This window comes from Anabrus simplex, chromosome 4, assembly GCF_040414725.1.
Source record: "Anabrus simplex isolate iqAnaSimp1 chromosome 4, ASM4041472v1, whole genome shotgun sequence".
Taxonomy (NCBI): Eukaryota; Metazoa; Arthropoda; class Insecta; order Orthoptera; family Tettigoniidae; genus Anabrus; species Anabrus simplex.
Window position 1 is genome coordinate 290,504,576 of NC_090268.1, and position 23,468 is coordinate 290,528,043.

Below are 23,468 nucleotides of genomic sequence, written 5' to 3' on the forward strand. Positions count from 1 at the left end.
ACTTTGTAGTTAGACCCATTCATCTCAGCACCTTCTTTCACCTCTGCGTTCCACAGATACCCCGGAATGATAATGATAATAATAATAATAATAATAATAATAATAATAATAATAATAATAATAATAATAATAATAATAATAATAACAACAACAACAACAGGAACAATAATAACAATAATAATACAAAACCCAAACCATACCGCATGGTGCAACAGCCCTCAAAAGGCCTTGGCCTACCAAGCAACTGCTGCACAGCCCGAAGGCCTGTAGATTACGAGGTGACGTGTGATCAGCACGATGAATCATCTCGGCCATTATTCTTGGCTCTCGAGACTGGGTATATTAATAATAATAAATGTCAGAACGCGTAAAGGATTCTTTGAGTCTGATCATTATTTACTACAAGTTAAGACTGGGCCAATCCGAAGACAGAAAAAGACAACGTAAAACAAAATAATCAAACCTGATCTGGAATACTTGAAGATAAACAGGGATACAGTCGTTAAAAAAATCATAGGCATTCAACAGACACTTGGACAGATCTTGCGAAGACAGTTCAGAAGGCAATGCGCTGGGTGATAACCTCCTAGAAAACGAAAACATAGATGGTGGAATGCAATTTGTGATTAAGCCATTGAGAGAAGAAAATAAACATGGGAGAAGTTCAGCAGTAACAGAACATCAGAAACATGGAAGGAATTTCACTTAGTTCAGAAACAATTATCGAAGGAAATCAGAAGAGAAAAACGAGCATTCAACAATAACAGGCTAAAAAGAAATTAAGGAAAATTTCAAGAGAAATAACACAACAAAATTTTTACAGAACTTTCAAAGAAAATATTAAGGGCTATCAACCTCCTAGCCTCTGCTTCCGAAGAAGAGGTGGATCCCTGGAAACAAATATGAAAGAATGTAAAATTCTCAAACATTACTTTGATAAACTTCTTAATTGTAAGAAACCCACAGAAAAACTAACATTCCAAAAAACTACAGCCAACCCCGATTCTACTCCACCCACAATAGAAGAGATAGAGGAACTCATAAAACAAATGAAAAATAACAGAGCAGCAGGAGAGGATGGTATTATTGCCAAAATCTGGAAGCTCCAAGATGAAAAATTCACCAAAAATATCCATAAGATTATCACAGAAATTTGGGTCACAGAGAAAGCGCCAGAGGAATGGAAATGTGCATTAATCCATCCATTACACAAAAAGGGTGATAAATCAGATCCAAAAAATTACAGAGGTATTTCGCTAGTACCAGTTGCGTACAAAATTTTCTCTAAGGTTATACAGGCTAGAACCACAAGGAGATCCATAAAGAGGGGAATACCAGGCAGGCTTCAAAAAAGGGAGATCATGCATCGAACAGATCTGGAACTTGAGAACACTTTTGAAAGTCAGACAAACAAGAAACACTGTAGTTACCTTTGTGGACTTTAAAAACAGACAGACAGACAGACAGACAGACAGACAGACAGACAGACAGACAGACAGACAGACAGACAGACAGACAGACAGACAGACAGACAGACAGACAGACAGACAGACAGACAGACAGACAGACAGACAGACAGACAGACAGACAGACAGACAGACAGACACTCTTTGACATACTGGAAGAATATAACATTGACAGAAAAACCAGAGCATTTATACAACAGGCGCTTACAGACACCACCTTCAAGATCAAGTTCATGAGAGAAATTTTGGAACCCTTTCAGATACACACAGGTGTCTGACAAGGAGGGGCATCAGGCATCATAGAGGCAGAAAAAATAGAACGTAAAACTCTCAGAAAAATATTTGGACCAATACACAGAGATGGCATATGGATGAAACGACCTACCGAAGAGCTGTACCAGCACACTGACAGACTCACAGACATGATCGGGAAACGCAGACTAACTTTCTATGGGCACATACAGAGAATGGACAGCAATAGACTTACAAAGAAAATCTCTGATGTAGTAAACAGTTCAAGCAAGAAAACAAACTGGTATCATGAAATAGAGGAAGACTTAAGGCAGGTGGGGATCAACAGGCAAATGATAGGAGACAGAAAAATAATTCAGAAACAAATTTAGGAATACAAAATTTATAGTAAATGAGAAGAAGACTGGAACATTGTGGACAGAACAAAGGAAACAGGAGCACAGCCAAAGGATGAAGAGATTTTGGGAAGAGAAGAGGAAGAAGGGAAAGAAGTTAAAATTGTGTCATCATGAGATATTCGAGTTCCAACACTGTCCATAAGGGCAAAAATGATATGAATGAATGAATAATAATAAACATCACCAAAGGAAATTTAGAAAACACCTTTAGTTTTTATCACAGAATTGAGAATTTATTGCACAAACCAATGTACAAAAAAAAAAAAAATACTATCATACATTTACCATATTTTTAAAACATTGACATAATTCTTGGTGCATCATTAAGTCACATTTCAAGTTTATCTTTAATAAAAGAATAAAAAAATATCCTTTCTATAGGTCTATACTCAACACACACACAAATACATACATTTTCTCTATAGACTGTTATGCTTTTCAGCATTCAGTCGCAAACTTCTGTGAATTGACTAAATGCCTTCACAATCCTCTATTTGTAAGTACCTCTGAGGCTTCATTTAGTTCCATATCACTTATCATTAAATCATAAGAAACCACGTCTAACCATCATCACTGTCTTGATTTCTCTCTACTTACCTTACTCTCCATGACCGAGTACATTATTCCCTGTAGGTAACTTATCCTCCTCCATTTGACTCTCACGACCCTACTGGTGAACCTGGTTTATGTGTACTGCTTCATCTATTGAGTTTATTCCTAACTTAGCTCTTATCTCCTCCTCCTCATCATCATCAATGTCCTACTCCAGTCGCCTGGGTGTGGATAACAAGCCTCCTCCACTCCTTTCTGTCCTTCCATGTTTCCTGCTCCATTACTTCCGCCACATTCAATCCAGCTTCTCTAACGTCCTTCCAAATCTGATCCATCCACCTTCTTCTCGGTCTTCCGACCGGTCTCTTTCCCGTAACTTCTCTTTCCAATTCCCTTCTTGCTACCCGTTCCTTTCCCATTCTTTTTACATGTCTGAACCATCTCAGTCTTGCTTTCTGTACATTCTGTACTAACGGTTCTATATTTAGCTCTTCTCCGATTTTAATATTTTGAATTCTATCTCTTCTTGTCTTTTTAACCAATGTTCTTTAAAATTTCATTTCTACTACTTGGATCTTACTATCCTGTCTCTTACTAGTTACCAGCGTTTCTAGTCCGTACGTTACAATTGGTATGAAATACTGTTTATATAATGTTAATTTCATTCTCTTGGGTACTCTGTCATCCCATAAAAGCTCTCTGACTTGATGATAAAATGTTGAACCTTTAGTAAGTCTGTTATTAATTTCAGCGTTGATTTCATTACTTCCATTAATAATGCAACCCAGATATGTAAACTGTTCTACATTATTTAACCGTTCTCCATCTATGTTCACTTGCCTTCTCTTTTCCTCTTTTCCACAGTGCATGACTACAGTTTTCTTTTTACTAATAACCACTCCAAACTCCTTCAGATTTTCATTCCAAACGTCCAGTCTCTTTTGTACGTCCTTTTCTCCCTTTCCTGAATCACCACATCATCTGCAAATACCATTCACTTCATCACTACTGATACTCTGTTTTACACGTTTTATGATTTCATCCCTCAATATAATAAACAATAATGGTGACAGTGCACTTCCTTGTTTGAGACCTTTTTTGTATAAAACGTTTGTCACCACTCCCCACTTGTACACTTCTTTTACTCTCATGATACAAAATTTTTATCTTGTTAATTAATAATTTTGGTACATTCCTTTTCAGTAGGCATTCCCATACATGTTTTCTCTTAACTGTATAATAAGCTTTTTCCAAATCCAAAAATACAAAGATGATTTCCTTGTTCTTTTCCATCCTCATATCTCCCAATTCTACATAACCTCCTGCCATTGCTTCCACCTGTTTTTACCAGTGATCATTCTCGTTACTTTCATATCTGCTAATTCTAACTTATGAATAACATATCGTCGCTGCCGGGAAGAAACCTCATATGTGAAATATTTTAGCTTAGAACTTTGGTCAGTAAGGTTCTGTCATCTAAGGTGCAATATTGTGTGAATACTGTCAAGGCATTCTCGCTCTTCATAACGTATGTGCTGTGGGTCAGTATATCTCCAAAATTATTATCACATAGGAGGTTTTGTCCCGGCAATGACGATATCCTGAGTCCACCCAGCCTTCCCTCCCACATAGCAAAGTTTGTCTGTAAACAGACCGGAGTAAACATAGTTTTGTCTGGGAGCTGACTTCTTTCATACAAAACATTGCTGATCGCAACTGCAAGCTCCCCTGCACTAGCTTTGCTGTACCTCGATTCAATCTCACTATACTACCATCCTGGGAGAACACACATCCTAAATACTTGAAATGATCCACCTGTTCCAGTTTTGTATTTCCAACCTAATATTCAACCCTCTTAGGTTTCTTCCCTAATGATATTATTCTAGTCTTGAAAATACTCATTTTGATATTACATTCACTGCACCTACTTTCAAGTTCCAAACTATCAGAGTGCAGGCTTTTAACACAGTCTGCCATGAAGACCAAGTCATCAGATTAGGCCAAGCTGCTTACTCCACTTTCACTTAACTAAATCCCTCCCTGCCACTTTATACCTTTCAGTGGAAGATCCATGTAAACTATGAAAAATAAAGGTGAAAGATTACAGCCTTGTCTAATGCCTATAAGTACCCTGAACCAAGAACTCGTTCTACCATCAATTCTCACTGTAGCCCAATTGTCAACATAAATCCTTTTGTTTGCTTTCAATAATCTACCCTTAATTCCATAGTCCCTCAGTACCAATGGTGCAGGCAAAAATTACAGTGCACCAATCCCAAAGGACCCACAATAATGGAATACGAGAAAGAACAGAAGAGAATCAAGAATAATGAAACTCCAATAAACAGATTAAATAAAGAGAAAGGATAACAATCCCAAGGAAATAGAATCCATTAGGGAGCAAAAATTTAAAATAAACGCTTGTGGGAACTCATTCAGGCATTACACTAATCATAAAACTATTCATTAGCATCATAACCAAACACCACGTTACTCCCGAGAACATTACATTAAACATAAGTAATAACACAAAACCAAAATTTGGGAGTAAGCATTTTTAAATTTTACAAGTAAGAAACCCTTCTTTCTTCAGTGGGAGAATTTTCAATAAAACTTTTTTTTTTTTAAAGAAGATTTCCAACGGACCACATTCAGAGAAGTATATTTACGTCAAGTCGCAGCAATGTTGGTTTCTTGCACATTTAGAAAACCTGCATCGTACATTATATCAGTGGGTGAAATGTGTATAACTACGTAGTTTGACTTAATTTACAAACCAAGTGTGGAAACATGGAATCAGTCTTTCAGTCCTAAGAAGAATATCTACAGCCTGTTTGTAGCTAGCAGAGCCTTTGATGATGAAAATTTTGATGAGGAAAAGAAAACTTACAGTTCCAATGTAGAATCCATGTTGGAGTGACATGTTGTTACATACTCGCAATAATTTATCCGCTGCAGTCATACTTAATCCACAGGAAGGAAGTAAAAAAAAGTATTAAAAAAGAAATGGAGTTCTTGAGGATGAACAACATCCTCGCACAATATTCCTTTTAACCGTAATCCATTGATTGCTAGCCTAGAGGCACAATGAAACATGCTTCTGCTCGGCCATGATAGTTTCCAAGAGACAATGGCTACTACAAGCCAGACAGAGAGGTCCGTTACGTAACAATCCTCGCTAGCACTGATTGGCCTGCGACAAAGGCACGGTTAGCAGTCGTGCACACCTACGCAGAAGGCAGATATTAGTCCACCGCTGTTTGGCACAGAATACCAGAAACACAACCAGTTCCCGAGTTAAAATAAACAGTGTGTCTTAAGCAAGTAGAAATAATAAATTAGGAGTATGGCCTCTAAAAACTTAAAAGTAGTGGTAGAAAACTAGTTTGAAAAGTAAGCATGATGTGACACTAATTTCCACAGCAATAGCCAGTCCAAAACATAAATGAGGAAGGCTAAAAACGTTACCTCGGTAACACTATGACGTCAGTAGGAATGGCGCGAGTAAAAGCAATGCTTTCATATGAAATACTCGATCAAATGAATAACCACACATTTTCTCACTTTTAATGAACAGTACTACGTTGCCGATCTAACAGTCCAAAATTCCAAAGCTGGAATGACCAGTACGCAGACACCCGTGATCCGTGAACACTCTACCTCTTTTTTTGGGGGGGAGGAGTTGAATAGCGGTGAATCCCAGGGCAAAACTATGCCCTTTTACTAATTTGTTTCCTAGGAGTACCCAATGAGTTGGAAAATCTCAATTCAATACACTGGCGACGGAAAAATCTATCTGACTTGGAGGCAAATTTTTCCTCCAAGCCAGAGGGGAAACCCCCTCTTCACTGCTAATTTTGAAAATGAATGTAGAATTTAATAAAAGTGAAGAGGATGAAGCTCTTCTCAAGAAACGGCTCTTTTCAGGGTTGAATTTTGAGTTATTTTGTGAATTGTGGTGCTATAATTTGGAAAAGGTCTAAATTGTAACTCTAGACCGGGCCATACTACTACTACTACCACCACTACTACTACTCATCCTACTACTACCACTACCACTACTACTTATGTGCTGCTATTGAATGGCTGGTGTTGTTTAGTGCTCCGCGTATTTGCTTAATTAAGTGGTGTTTTAAAGGCTGTGTATGGATAAAATATATTGCGATTATAAGTGGAAGTGCTGCCCTTCAGAACGTGGTATTATCTCTCTTTGAAGAGTTAAAGAGGCATCCCTTTTCTGACAAGGTAAATAGGTCATTTATATTCCTTTAAATGATTTAAGATCATGTTCTCAAAGAGAAAAGAGAGTAGAGGTATTGAGAATAGCAATGTCAAATCCAAAGAGGTTGAAATAGATGTAGAAAACCAAAGAGGTTCTATGTCGGATGAGGAGCTGGATGTAACCATGGAACTACAGAGTACGAAGACTACAAACCAAAGAGTAGGATTAGAAGAGATGCGACTAGAAATCGAGAAGTTAGTCAAGTATAGTGAAGACTTATTAGCATTAGTTAAGATGACTCCTAATATCAAAGCGGAGATAAAGAAAAGTATTAAAGAAATGGGACAAATGGCAGAAATAATTCGTAGTCGTTCATGGCAATGGGAACAATTTGATATGAATAAAGATCCGAAGGCTAGGAGTGATTTGGAACAGGGCTCTACCTCTAGTAAGAAAATAACCTGTGATGTTGGGACACAGGCGCAATTCAGTGATAGAGTGCTAGATATAGAGCAGACCCTCTTGGAAGTTACGTGCTTTGACGAGTTTGCGAAGCTATTGGATAAGGAATAGCCTGACTGTGTTTACAGTAACACGCACGTCATCTCTGGAAATATAGGGAAATTGTCTGATTGTGATATATCAATGGTTGTAAATCCCAAACATCTTACAGAGGAGGATGGAATTATGTGAAGCATGAAGAATATGCATTCAGAAATCTCTGACTTGCTGAACTCTAATCTGTAGGAAGGCAAGACGGAATTCCTGCGCATTGTTACGCAAACCTACACGAGTCAAGGAGGAGAGCGGGAGAAGCTGCGATATGTGTATGTAATACTATATTCATTTAATCAGTATGAGTAAATGACATGCAGAGCCTGTATTCATGTCTCATCCACTGAAGGGAGATAATTGAGACTCATGCAAGAAATAAGGTGCTGATAACTATCCCGGATACCCTTGATCGGAATTACACAAGGAAAATCTTGGAATGGATGTTTTGTAAGAGTGATATCGAAATAGGGTCCTTGGAATCGGGTAAAACACAGGTAAAACAGGCTGTTTCTGTGGGGTTAACATCGAAAAAGAAATCCTTAAATGATAATACTCAGGAAACAGTTATGTGCAAAGCTGTGGGCAAAACATATGCCGAATTGCTTAAAACAGTAAAGGAAGGAGTAAACATCGAAAAAATTGGTGTTAAAATAAAACGAATAAGGAAAACAGCAAAGGATGACCTTATACTTACTGTAGAAGGCAAAGGAAAGGCTGACGTATTACAACGTGAGATAACTAAAAATGTCAAGGAAATAGAGGTTTCAACAAAGAGGAAAGAGACAACAATTCTAGTGTACGGTATGGATCCGGATTTAAATGAAAACTATCTTAGAGCAGCACTCTCCTTAGAAGCTGCTGTTGAAGAATCACAGATCAATATTATGTCTGTAAGACCGGGGAGGTTCAGAAATCTGAATGCAACCGTAATCTTGCCAACGGACCATCGAAAATACTGTTAAAGAAAAAGAAAATAAATGAGGGATGGGCAACCTGTATGGTGAAGGAAAGAGTTACAGTTGCAAGGTGTTTTAAATGTCTTGGATTTGGACATAAAAGCGCCACACTGCGACGTTAAGGATGACCGGTCATGGAGCTGTCTAAATTGTGGACAAGAAGGCCATTTGGCGAAGGATTGTGGGAATGATTCGTTTTGCGCCACGTGCCAAGTGGAGGGCCACCGCTCAGATCAAATGAAATGCCCTACTTACAGGAAGTTAACATTAGAGGCAAGGAAGTTGAATTTAAACGACCATTAATGGACATACTGCAGGCGAATCTCATGAGGAAACCCGACAGTCATGACATTATGTATGTAATAAAATGGCGTATGGCTTTTAGTGCCAGGAGATCCCAGGACGGGTTCGGCTTGCCAGGTGCAGGTCTTTTGATTTGACTCCCATAGGCAACCTGCGCGTCGTGATGAGGATGAAATGATGATGAAGACAACACATACACCCAGCCCCCGTGCCAGGGAAATTAACCAATGATGATTAAAATTCCCGACCCTGCTGGGAATCGAACCCGGGACCCCTGTGACCAAAGGCCAGCTCGCTAACCATTTAGCCATGGAGCCAGACATTATGTATGTGACAGCCTTGGAAAAGAAAGTAGACTTGTTAGCGAGCCAAACAGAAGGCGAGCAGCTGAAGGTGGTTGGTTCACGGACAAAAGATATGATGTAGCTGCATATTTTTTAAATGATAAGTTGGAGGTGCTAAGCATAAGGGCAGAAGAAGGATATTTGTGTATTTAACTTCAGCAATGTCAGATTTATTGTTGTTATATCTCTCCTAACATCCCTTTTGATATTTTCAAAGCTGAGGTAGATGTAATAGTTCAGGACTGTATGACGTATTGAATGTATCATTCTGGGAGACCTAAATGTCAAGTTGCCTCTATGGGGGGTACCAAATGCAGATCGTAGGGGAGAATATTGGGCAGAATGGATAGTGACCCTAGACTTGGTGGTTCATAACACTGCAATCTTACCAACTTTTTCCAGAGGGAGCTCAGAGTCTTTCATAGACGTCACCTGCTCAATGCAGAGTATAGCATCATGCATTGTTGACTGGGAGGTTATGGAAGATGAATCTCTCAGCGACCATCGATTCATTTATTTTCCAGTTAAGGGATTGAAGAAGCTTAATGATATCACGAAAACAGTGTGGAATTATAACTGGGAAATTTTTAAAATTGCAATCGAATGGATGTCACAAACTGTAGATACAGTGCAACATACTCTAAAAGATGTAACTGCTGTTCTTAAAGATGCTTGTAGGACCAGCTGATTGAGAGGATCAACAAAATATAAAACACGTGTCCCTTACTGGTGGAACAATGAAATAGACATGCAAAGGAAAGACTGCAATCGCAAGAGACAAATTCTTACAAGATCTAGAAAAAAATCAGCCAGGTCAACTTAATACAATTAGAAGATGACTATAAGGCATCAAAGAGGCAACTAATGAAACTAATAAAGGATTCTAAGAGAAATCTCTGGCAAAAGCTATGCGAAGATCTGGACAGTGATATCTGGGTGGCGGGATATAAGATAGTGACTGGTCGAATAATCAACAGGGTACCAGTTCAGCTCCCAGCTGATAGAAAGAAAGCCATAGCAATGGAGTTGTTTCCTTGTACTAATGACAGACTTGAAATGGAATCAGATTTTAGTGTTGCATAACCGTTTTGCTGTGGTTGAGTTACAAGAGGTAGCATGCAATATGAAGACTGGTAAGGCACCAAGTGTAGATGGAATCCCATCAGAAGCCATCAAGTATGCTGTTGAGGTGGCGCCTGGTTGGATCTTATCAGTCTTCAATGATTTACTAAAAAAAGTGTAAATTCTCTGATGAGTGGAAAGTAGCCAAGCTAGTGCTCTTACTGAAGGCAGGCAAACTATCATTAGATCCATCAGCGTACAAATCACTTTGCTTATTAAACACCTTGAGCAAACTTTACGAAGGATTGATTAAAACGAGACTGGAGAAAGAATTTGAACAACAGGGAGGACTTTCTTTGAACCAGTTTGGATTTAGAAAGGGCAGAACCACAACCCAAGCTATTGAGAGGGTGATTCAATACAGGCAGAAAGCAATGAGAAATGGGCTGTTTTGATAATGCTAGATGTCAAAAATGCTTTTAACACTGCTTCTTGGAGCATTATTTTGAGAGAACTTTGTAGGATGAACATTTCTCGGTATCTACAACAAATAATTGTTAAGTACTTCAAAGGACGAAGAATACGCCTTGATGATTTAGAAGACCTTGAAATGAGTGCTGGCGTTCCACAGGGATCTGTCCTAGGACCCACCTTGTGAAACATTCTATATGATGGCGTCTTACGCCTGCAGCTGACAAAAGGGACAACATCTATCGGTTATGCAGATGACCTTGCAATAGTGGTAATAGTAGAGAAAATAGAAGAACTGACCTTTCGACTAAATGAATCACTGAGACGAGTTAACCTTTGGATGGTAAATAATAAATTGAGACTGGCTCCACATTAGACTGAGGCTGTAATTTTGAAAGGTTCCAGGAATTGGAAAAATGTCCGCTTCTTATTAAATGACAAAGTGTTTATCCCAGGGAAGTCTGTACAATACCTTGGGGTTCTTATTGACAGAAATTGCATATTTGATGTACATGTGAAGGCAGTAACCCAAAAGGCAGAGAAGAAGGCATCGGCATTAGCTAGACTTATGCCTAACATCGGGGGACCAAGAACAGTTAAGAGACAGATTATGTGCTCTGCAGTATATTCCATTTTATTTTATGCTGCACCTATCTGGCACAATGCACTCAGGAGGAAGATTCACCGAAGAGCTATGGAAAGAGTACAGAGGAAGATGCCGCTCAGAGTTACCTGTGCATATCGTACTGTTTCGACAGCAGCTTTAGAAGTTGTAGCTGCCAGTATTCCCATTGCCCTCCTCGTTGTAGAGAGAAAACTTTGGCATGAAAGGGGTGCGACTATATCTGCTGAAGAAAAGAAAGCCTTGAGGAACCAACTCTTACTAGACTGGCAACACTGATGGGATGGCACAACCGATATTGGCCAATGGACAAAAAAGCTAATACCCGACATAGGAGGCTGGCTTAAATGTAGACATTGGCAGGTAGATTACTATCTGTCGCAAATCCTGACAGGACATGGAAGATTTGGCGTATACGCCATGAAGATGGGAAAGATGCAGGGAGATGGTTGTCGGTACTGTTCTGAAAGGGATACAGCTGATGCTTGTTCTTTTAAGGGGCCTAACATCGAAGGTCATCGGCCCCAAGGGATGCAGTAGAACACACTTTTTTCTACTGTGTTCGATGGAAGAAGAACGAACGAAAGCCTGCCAACAACTTGGCCGACGACTCACGCCAGGGAATCTGGTTCAGATTATGTTGGAGAGCCCGCTTGCCTGGAACACAGTAAAGGCAATGGCGACAAGCATTATGGGGATGAAGGAGAAAGGAAGAACTTAATAATATACATCACTCCGTTCTGATGTCATGCCGTCAAGCAGTTCCAGAATGGGCTGAGAGAAGAGGGCAGGGGTTTTTAGTTGGTGAAAATCCAACTCCCACACAGAGTGGTGTCTTGAAAAGATTTTCCCCTGCCATAACAAAAAAAAAAAAAACACTACTACTACTACTACTATGTGAGCCTCTGCCTTAACTGGGCACACTGCTCATTCAGAATAGCGTGTCAGTGTAGGAACCGAATAGCTGGAATATTATGATGAAGCTGTGTGTTACATACCAACAGAATCAGAAACTGTATGAACCAGAGGAATGACATGCTAAAAAAGAAAGTTTCCTAACTCTCTAGCTATTTCCCGCCAGTATTCAGTCAGGCTGTTATACTCTGTACGCAGCAGTAATCCCATCTATCAGAGTTGAGTAGCAGTATAAGGGACAAAGAACATTTTTTTTTTTTTTTTTTTTTTTTTGCTAGGGGCTTTACGTCGCACCGACACAGATAGGTCTTATGGCGACGAGGACAAAGAACATCACAACAAACAATGGTCAATGTAATGTTATTATTGATCAAAGTTATGCGCTTTCGATATTGTAGGCCTTCACATTTAGTTGTCTTCCGACTCTGAAATACCGCTCTTATCATAGTCGGTACTGTAAAACCGAATAAAATATAAATGATCGGATATTGTATTCTCTATAACTTTTGTTATGTATTACTTCTCGATAGGACCTATAACATAGGTACCGGTATTTAAAAATTACATTTTAGGCGTGCCTTCCCCTGAACTACAATTTTATCCAGGGTGAACAAAAATGTTTATAGCTTGAACTGTAGTTTCTTATTCCCTGACTCTATATACCAATTTTCATTAAATTCTGTTAACCCATTTTCTCGTGGTTCAGCGTTGATATGGACTTAGCAACAAAAATACAAATTTATGAATATCTGTGTTATAGCCGGTACGGTAAAAATGTATAAGACATTAATAATAATAATGCTATTTGCTTTACGTCCCACTAACTACTTTTACGGTCTTCGGAGACGCCGAGGTACCGGAATTTAGTCCCGCAGGAGTTCTTTTACGTGCCTGTAAATCTACCGACACGGGGCTGTCGTATTTGAGCACCTTCAAATACCACCGGACTGAGCCAGGATCGAACCTGCCAAGTTAGGGTTAGAAGGCCAGCGCCTTAACCGTCTGAGCCACTCAGCTCGGCTAAGACATTAATGATCTGAAATTTAATTCTATATAACTTTAGTTATGTAGTATTTATCGATACGACCAGTAATAATATAAATATTTGAGAATTAAATTTTAGGCCTTCCCCTAAACTACCATTTCACTCAGCGTGAATAAAATAATTTATAGCCTAGATTGCTGTGGCTCATCCCCCGACTTTACATACCGATTTTCGTTAAATTCTCTTCAGCCGTTTTCTCGTGATGTGTGTACAGACAGACAGACAGACAGACAGACAGACAGACAGACAGACAGACAGACAGACAGACAGACAGACAGACAGACAGACAGACAGACAGACAGACAGACAGACAGACATTACGGAAAAGTAAAAAGTGCATTTCCTTGTTACTTTGGTCATGATCGATACAGAAATACAATTATTTTCAAATTCTGATCAATGTACAGACAAAACTCTTATTTTATATATATATAGATATGCATATAATTTTATTCGCACAGCCATTCATGTTTAATTGGGCAATTCTATGCATATTACAACATTTTAATCTGTGTTTTAACTGGACCTCATGCTTCATGTTCATGCTGCACCATTTTAACATTCAAGATTGACAAGACGCCAACATGCCGCGTCACAAGTTCGAAAGACATTTTATTCACTTATTTCAATGTGTCCTCGCCCTATTTTCAATGTTTGTATGTGTAAATGAAGATGTCCCGTAAGAGGACGAAACATGAATCAGGAGTATAGTTTAATGCAGTCTTTTCAATAAAGACAATTACAGTATTGTAAAGGTGGAATTATAAATTTAAATTTTCACAAATTAATCTATATTTACGGTAATGAAATCGATGTGAAACATATTTGCCGGTGTGGAAAATAATACTGGAATGTTCACAGCGAGAAGAGTTATACAAATAATACTTAGATCACAATGGATGAGATGCATGAACTATAAAACTAGCACACACGGAGCAAACACGTCTTACATCAAGTGCAAAAGAAATTGTTATGGGAGTGGGTGCCCACTTCACTCAGTGCAGCGTCATGGTACCTGTCAACTTCTACAACCCACAGATGACTTATAAGAGGCAGATAAACGATCGGCTGAGTTGAAACCTAGTGGTAATATAATGAATATAGCATACCCTGGCTCGCAAGGCAGGAAATAACTACGTTCATCAGCGAAGTGAAAACAAACGAATTTGCCGCACTGAGTGTGGCCGCGCGCCCACCGGAGGGTGATTCCGGCAAGTAAAAGTGACCCATGGTGTTCCTCACGTGGTGGTACTAATTACAAGTATTCTCATGGTTCTAATTCGATCATCTCATCTCCATGAGCTCGGTTGTTCATAACATCAACAGAACGATTTCCTTTTACGCTGAGAAGATTTTCCATATATTCCTTCCACCTGTCTGTACATTTACTAGAATCTACTATAAGTTCACCTGATTTACCCAAAACACTCCCTTTCTAACATTCTTTATTACTGTCCAGAAAGGTTTCTCTGTTACTTGACCAAGTCTTTCCAGGCTATTAACGAAATCTTCCCATGACTTCTTCCTGATTCAACATTTTTCTCACTCTGTTTCTTTCATCCACATCTAATTCCCTGTCTGTGTCAGTCCTTGCTTGGAACCATTTCTGTCCTCACTTCATCATTCCACCAAGATGTTCACTATACACAGTTATTCTCTTGCTGTTTCTACTACAGCATCCCTGTATGCCACTCATTCTCTCTCTATATCCTGAACTTGCTTACTGTCTATTATTTGGTACTTCTCGTTACTCATATTCCTGTTCTTCTGTCTAATTTCCTTGTCCTGGAGTTTCTCTACCCTTGTTTGTCTGCAGACATATTTCACTTTATCTATCCTAGGCCTAGGGATACTTCGTTACAGATCAGATAGTGATCTGTATCATCAAAAAATTCCTGAATATTTGCACATTCTTAACAGATTTCCTGAATTCAAAGTTGGTTATGATATAGTGTCTATATTCAAAAAGGTAATGAAAAAAAAAGGGGGGGAGGGGGGGGAATCACTGAAATATTAGCTGTAACAAATATGTATTCTAAGTAATGGAAAGGAATAAACAAGTGACAAATCAGGTCATATATACGAAGAAAGGAACATGACTAGGTCTCTTTCCTCTTCCTGTGTTTATCCAGCTCTCTTCTTATCCTACACTTCCCACATCAAGACTCATGATGGGGCATCAATGAGTGTAGCTCACCATTCTGATGAAGAAAGAAGCTTGCCAGGAGCTGAGAAGAAACGGATGTGAAAAAACTGGGATTAATTAAGGGAGGGCACATCTTTGTTCACACAGTAGCATATCAGGATAAGGAGTCCTTGTCCTTTTATTTTTTCATGTCTGGCTCCATGGCTAAATGGTTAACGTATTGGCCTTTGGTCACAGGGGTACTGGGATCAATACCCGGCAGGGTCGGGAATTTCAACCATCGTTGATTAATTCCGCTGGCATGGGGGCTGGGTGTCTTCATAATCATTTCATCCTCATCACGATGCACAGGTCGCCTACGGGTATCAAATCAAAAGAGCTGCATTTGGTGAGCCGAACATGTCCTTGGACACTCCCGGCACTAAAACCCATATGCCATATAATATATATATGTTTTCATGTTTGTCCTAGTCTACTCTCTCTGTTTCTCTCCCTCTCCCACTGATCTATTATTGTGTTTACCTGATAATGCAATCCCATTCATGTTCCTATCTTTCTAAATATGCTTACTTAATTTTCATTAACATCTAAAATCCTCACCTTTAACAAATTTTATCTTAGGAACAACTCCCATCACATGAAGCTGAGACAGTTCATGCCTTAGAGAATAGGCAGCATCAGACAAAATCTTCTCAGTTGTCACATCATCTTCTGTTCCTTTGGCCAGCCAATATACATTGATAATATTGTAATCAGGGGAGACTTTAACCTGAAAATAAACCATAGCATTTTAAAATAATGAATAAAGTAAGGATCTTGAATATTAAAAAAAAAAAAGAAAGAAGGGAACACTTCTCTTGATACATATTATGATCTACATCACTTTTCAAATTAAAGATTACCAGTAGATTGATTGACTGCATGTGGACTCAGGAGAGGGCTGGTGCAGGTGAAACCCTTGGGCGTCCTGCACATCCGGAGGGATGGTGGTGGTGGTGGTAGTGGTGATGAGGTAGGGAGATGGTTAAATCTGGTGTAGGCACATAGCCTATGCATGCTAAGTAACACCAAGGGGTCTGTTCAAAACTTAAAATCCCATCTGATGGATGAATTACCATTAACAGCATAATTTGCCCTTACACCATATGAACACTGTGGAGAAGTTCAAGAAAGACTGTCAGTTCTTTCACTCATTGTTCATAACTAGGATTGTCATTAATCTGACAGCCAAAAACCAGGATATAAATTATGCAATCACTCTTATTATATTATAATGTATTTGAAATAATACTACCCACATTTAAGAAGGGGGACAAGAAGATTTGCAACAATTATCGAGGAATCACACTCGTATCTAAGGTAGAAAATATAACTTATTTGAAAGTGTACTAGAAAAGAGAATGAGAAGAAAGGTTGAAGGACAATTACAAGAGCAATATAGCTTTCTAAATGGAGATCAACATTAGACCCTACCTTTAGTATGAGGCAGTTAATGGAAAAACAAAAACATTGGGAAAATGGAAGAGATATGGTGAGACTAGGGTTTGGGTGTTTAGGACCTAAAAATTGCCCAAATATGTAGGAAAATATATATATAAAATAAGAGTCTTGTCTGTACATTGCTCAGAATTTGAAAAGAATGGTATTTACGTATCGGTCATGTCCATAGTAACAAGGTCAAAATCCACTTTTTAGTAATTTCTGTCTGTCTGTATGTACGTATGTACACGCATCACAAGAAAACAGCTGAAGATAATTTACTGAAAATCAGTATATGAAGTCAGGGGAATAGAAACTACAATCTAGGCTATAAATAATTTTACTCACAGTGAGTGAAATGGTAGTTTAGGGGAAGGGCTAAAATTGAATTCTCAAATATTTATATTATTAGTGGTCCTATCGAAAAATAATACATAACTAAAGTTATATTATTATTTATTTATTTTCCTTAAAATGTACATGTACTGAATATTTACATATAAACTTATGTAGACTATTTTAAATTTACATATGTACACTCCAAACACTGTACACTTAGAATAATAATTATCTTGATTTACCCTGAAAATATTAGAGTAAGAAGACCCAGCCATTTATACTCTCACTCATACCCCTGTATACACACTCATTCACAACCACTCCCACTCCCACACGCGCACGCATACACATTCGCCCACATACACCTGTACTTGCACCCATCCTTCTAGCAATTCTACTTTATACAAGTTATATACATCGCATATGGGTTTCTATTTACATATAAATTTTCTTTACTTTGCGGAGGAAGTGAGGAAGAGGAAGCAGCTTTACCTCAGATGGTAGAAGGTTCCAGGTACGAACAGCCTTTGCGTAAAACCCATTTAAATATGAGGTTGTTCTAGCGAAGGAAGGGACAAGAGTAACTCCTTGGCCTCTTTTAACAGAGCGGTAATTGGGGAGAGGTGTGTGTTGACTGTCAGGGATTTCCTAAGGAAGGCTACGTCTTTTTGTGTATATAACGAGTTCACTGGTGGCAATGACCTGGCTGTGTTTAAGGGGATGTGTTTGTTAATTAAACGTTCTGCTCGTTGCTGGATACCCTCGAGTTTCCTCATATTTTCCGTTGTCGTTGGATGCCAGGAAGGAAGGCCATATAGTAGTATGGGCCGCACTAGGGAAATATAAGCCATTCGTAGGGCTTTACTTCTTCCTCTCGAGAGACATCTACAGACGAAACCTAGCACTCTATATGCCTTACACCTCACTTCCTCCACGTGTTTATTCCATTTCAGATTGTCCGTAATGTGAATACCGAGCAGTCTGATGGAGTTAGAAGTCGGCAGTTGATTCCACATAGAGTAGGTAGGTTCAGGAGTGGTTGTTTAGCTCTGCTTAGTCTTATATATTTTACAATATTTATATACATTTTATTTACCTCACACCACAGAGCTATACTATCCAGATCCGATTGGAATTGTACAATATCATCACTGTTTTTCATGGCTCTGTAAATGACTGTGTCATCGGCATACTGCGCCATGGTCAAATTTACACAATCCGGTAAGTTGAGAGCATAAATCGTGTACAGGAGGGGCCCTATCACACTGCCCTGAATTACTCCAGAAGTAATTGTGGTTTGGTCTGATTTGGCTCCTCCATACACAACACATTGTATTCGACCCACCAAAAATGACCTCAACCATGACAGCAGTTTACCCTGAATGCCGTAGCTGCTAAGTTTTAACAGAAGTCTTTGATGTGACACCTGGTCAAAAGCTTTGCTCCAGTCAAGAGTCACACAGTCTATTTGTGAGACATCAGTCTGCTCCAAAGAGAACTGCCAGTCATCAATGAATTTTGTCAAAACTGTTGTGCAGGATTTTCCCGGAATGAAGCCGTGCTGGTTTGAGTTCAACAGATTTCTCTCCTTGAGAAAATCCAACATACATTTAGCAACTAGATGTTCCATACATTTACAGACCCCTAATGTTACAGAAACTGGGAGGTAATCATCTACATTTTCCTTAGCTCCATCTTTGAAAACCGGCACTATGTTAGCTTCTTTCCACTCCACAGGTACAGACCAGGTATTAATGGAATAGTTGAAGAGAGCGCAAAGAGTGGGTGCCAAGGCGACTGGACAATTCTTGAGAATTCTTGCTGGCACTCGGTCCGGCCCGGTCGCGGCATGGGGTCATGTTTTCAGAAGGCTCTCCTTTACTTCATTTGTTGAGAAATACAGGTTGGTTAGAGGGAAGAGAGGGGTAGATGTTGTCCTTGAATATAGAATGTTCTCTTCCTCAGTAGTGACAGAGAAGTTACTTTTAAATTTCCTGTTGAAGGTGTCTGCAATTTCTTGTGGTGTGAAGACTGCTGTACCATTATGTTTAAATACACATGGAGCTCTGTTGCAACCTTTACTTCTGAGAAAAGCCCAGAGTTCCTTGGAGTCGATGTTGAGACTGTGGATGTAAGAATCGTAGGAATCTCTGATGGATTTTTTAGCCTTGTTCCTAGTCAGCCTGTATCTCTCCCACTCAAAATCGGTTGGATTTCTTTTCCATTTCTGGTACAGGCGGTCCCTTCTTCGAATTTCTTGCACTATCTCCTTGGTAATCCATGGGGATTTCCATCTGCTGGTTATATTTACTATTGGTGTGGTTTCTTTTATGCATTGAAATAATTTTTTTCCAGTCTTTCCATATCTTGTTTATGTCAGTTGTTGTTGTTGTTGTTGTTTGAGTCATCAGTCCATAGACTGGTTTGATGCAGCTTCCCATGCCACCCTATCATGTGCTAACCTTTTCATTTCTACGTAACTATTGCATCATTCATCTGCCCTAATCTGCTTGTCATACTCATACCTTGGTCTACCCCTACCATTCTTACCACCAACACTTCCTTCAAAAACCAGCTGAACAAGTCCTGGGTGTCAAGATGTGTCCTATCATTCTCTCTCTTCTTCTTGTCAAATTTAGCCAAATCGATCTCCTCTTGCTAATTCGATTCAGTATCTCTTCATTCGTGATCTGATCTATCCATCTCACGTTCAGCATCCTTCTGTAACACCACATTTCCAAAGCTTCTATTCTCTTTCTTTCTGAGCTAGTTATCGTCCATGTTTCAGTTCCATACAATGCCACGCTCCACACAAAAGTCTTCAAAAACATCTTTCTAATTCCTATATCAATGTTTGAAGTGAGCATATTTCTTTTCTTAAGAATGCTCTTCCTTGCTTGTGCTAATCTGCATTTTATGTCCTCCTTACTTCTGCCATAGTTAGTTATTTTACTACCCAAGTAACAATATTCATTTACTTCCTTTAAGACTTCATTTCCTAATTTAATATTTCCTGCATCACCTGCCTTTGTTCGACTGCACTCCATTACTTTTGTTTTGGAATTATTTATTTTCATCCTGTATGCCTTACCCAAGACTTCGTCCATACCATTCAGCAGCTTCTCAAGATCTTCTGCAGTCTCAGATAAAATAACAATATCATTGGCAAATCTCAAGGTTTTGATTTTCTCTCCTTGGATTGTGATCCCCTTTCCAAATTCCTCTTTGATTTCCTTTACTGCCTGTTCTATGTAAACATTGAAAAGGAGGGGGGCAAACTGCAGCCTTGCCTCACTCCTTTCTGGATTGCTGCTTCTGTTTCAAAGCCCTCGATTCTTATTACTGCAGACTGATTTTTATACAGATTGTAGATAATTCTTTGTTCTCGGTATCTGATTCCAATCAGCTTCAGAATCTTAAATAGCTTGGTGCAATCAACATTATCGAATGCCTTTTCTAGATCTACGAATGCTATGTACGTGGGCTTGTCCTTCTTGATTCGATCCTCTAAAATCAGATGTAAAGTCAGGATTGCTTCACGTGTTCCTACATTTCTTCTGAAGCCAAACTGATCTTCTCCTAACTCAGCTTCAACTTGTTTTTCCATTCTTCTATAAATAATACATGTTAAAATTTTGCAGGCATTAGATACTAAACTAATGGTGCGGTAGTTTTCACACCTGTCAGCACCGGCTTTCTTGGGAATAGGTATAACAACATTCTGATGAAAATCGGATGGGACTGCTTCTGTCTCATATATCTTACACACTAAATGGAAAACCTTGCCATGCTGGTTTCTCCTAAGGCAGTCAGTAATTCAGAGGGAATGTCATCAATTCCAGGTGCCTTTTTCCTATTTAGGTCGCTCACAGCTCTGTCAAACTCTGACCTCAAAATTGGGTCTCCCATTTCATCAGCATTAACAGCCTCTTCTTGCTCCAGAACCAAATTATCTACATCTTTACCTTGATACAACTGTTGGATATGTTCCTGCCATCTTTCTGCTTTGTCTTCTTTCCCTAGAAGTGGCTTTTCATCTGAGCTCTTAATATTCATGCACCTAGATTTCCTTTCTCCAAAGGTTTCCTTGATTTTCCTGTATGCAGCATCTACCTTTCCTAGGACCATACAACCTTCGACATCCTTTCACTTCTCTTCCAGCCATTCTTCCTTAGCTACCTTGCACTTTCTATCCACTTGATTCTTTAATCACCTGTATTCTTTTCTGCCCTCTTCATTTCTAGCATTCTTGTATTTTCGTCGTTCATCAATCAGGTCTAGTATCTCCTGATTCTTAGTTGATCTTTTCTTCCTTCCTAACATTTCTTCAGCAGCCCTACTGACTTCATTTTTCATGACTATCCACTCTTCCTCTATTGTATTTCCTTCAGCCTTTTCATTTAGACCTTTTGCAACATGTTCCTTGAAACAATCCCTCACACTCTTTTCTTTCAACTTGTCTAGATCCCATCTTTTTGTATTCTTTCCTTTCTTCAATTTCTTCAGCTTCAGATGGCATTTCATGACCAACAAGTTGTGGTCAGAATCCACGTCTGGTCCTGGGAAAGTTTTGCAATCCAACACCTGGTTTCTGAATCTCTGCCTAATCATAATGAAGTCTATTTGATACCTTCCAGTGTCTCCAGGTCTCGTCCACGTATACAGCCGTCGTATGTGGTGTTTGAACCAAGTATTGGCAAGGACTAAATTATGATCAGTGCAGAATTCAACCAGCCGACTTCCTCTTTCGTTCCTTTTTCCCAATCCGAATTCTCCTACTGTATTACCTTCTCTTCCTTGGCCTACCACTGCATTCTAGTCTCCCATCACAATTAGATTCTCGTCACCTTTTACATATTGTATTAAATCTTCTATCTCTTCATATATTCTTTCGACTTCCTCATCATCCGCTGAGCTAGTAGGCATATAGACCTGCACTATTGTGGTGGGCATTGGTTTGGTGTCTATCTTGACGGCAATAATTCTTTCACTAGGCTGGTCGTAGTAGATTACCTGCTGCCCTATTTTCTTATTCATTATTAAACCAACTCCTGCATTTCCCCTGTTTGATTTTGAGTTGATAATTCGGTAGTCGCCTGACCAAAAATCCTGTTATTCCTGCCAACGTACTTCACTTATACCAACTACATCTATAGTCTATCCATCTCCCTTTTCAGATTCTCTAATCTACCACAACGATTCAAACTTCTAACATTCCATGCTCCGACTCGCAGAATGTCAGTATCCATCTTCCTGATGATCGCCCCCTCTCGTGTAGTCCCCACCCAGAGATCCGAATGGGGGACTAGTTTACCTCTGGAATATTTTACCCGGGAGGAAGCCATCATCAGTCATACAGAGAGAGTTGTATGTCCTCGGGAGTTAGTTACGGCTGTAGTTTCCCGTTGCTTTCAGCTGTGTAGCAGTATCAACACAGCTAAGCCATGTTGAGTATTATTACAAGGTCATATCAGTCAATCATCCAGACTGCCACCCTTGCAACTTCCGACAGGCTGCTACCCCCCTTTCGATGAAGCATTCCTTAGTCTGGTCTCTCAACAGATACCCATCCGATATGGTTGCACCTGCGGCTCGGCTATCTGCTTCATTGGGACACGCAAGCCTCCCCACTGCGGCAAGGTCACATGGTTCGCAGGGGAGGTTATGTCAGTACTGCCTGTGAAATCTGAGGTGAGAACGGGGAGGCGGTTGGATAGTAAAGTGGATAGATCGTTCCAGTTTGCTCGGGAAAAATTATAAGCTGTTCTGGTATGGAGTTTGGGGATGGTTTTATATGGGTCAGTGTTGCCAGAATTGCCTGATGGTCACAGAATCCAGGAATAGTATTAAGAGATTGGAAATAGGAAAAAATCAAGGGTGGAGCGTGTTGTGTGCGTAATATGCGTGGCTTCGAACATTAATTGATGAAGGAATAAATCATAGAAAGCAAGAAAGGAATTTATTGGTGACAGGGTTATTTGGAACAGGTGCAGCATTTCTGTATCATGTAATTTCTAGGTTGAAATCACTGACAATATAAATGGCATCGTAATTTTGTTGCACACGCTTGAGAGAGAGGATTAGTTCATCGTTCATTTCTGGCGACGACTTAGGGGCGCGATAAATTGATCCAACAAGGAATTTGTGTTTGTTGCACGTCACTTCCACCCACAGTGCTTCGGCTGCTGTTTCCAGGGGATGAACTCGAGTTGGACGACATTCTGACTTGGCTGCAATTAGCACTCCCCCTGCGGAGCGGTGGGATCGGTCCTTACGGAACAATATCAGTGAGTCAGGGAACACTTCTGAGTCATTCATTTTGCTGGACAACCACATCTCAT

General features: G+C 39.5%; 1 protein-coding gene across 1 annotated transcript in view; it reads right to left on the minus strand.

Annotated features, from left to right (window-relative positions):
- Positions 1–23,468, minus strand: part of LOC136872660 (putative ribosome-binding factor A, mitochondrial) — a 111,477-nt gene that overhangs the window by 56,150 nt on the left and 31,859 nt on the right. Inside the window, exon 3 of the mRNA XM_067146471.2 lies at positions 15,910–16,078. Coding sequence (XP_067002572.2) covers positions 15,910–16,078 — 169 coding nt within the window. The remainder of the gene's footprint in view (positions 1–15,909; positions 16,079–23,468) is intronic.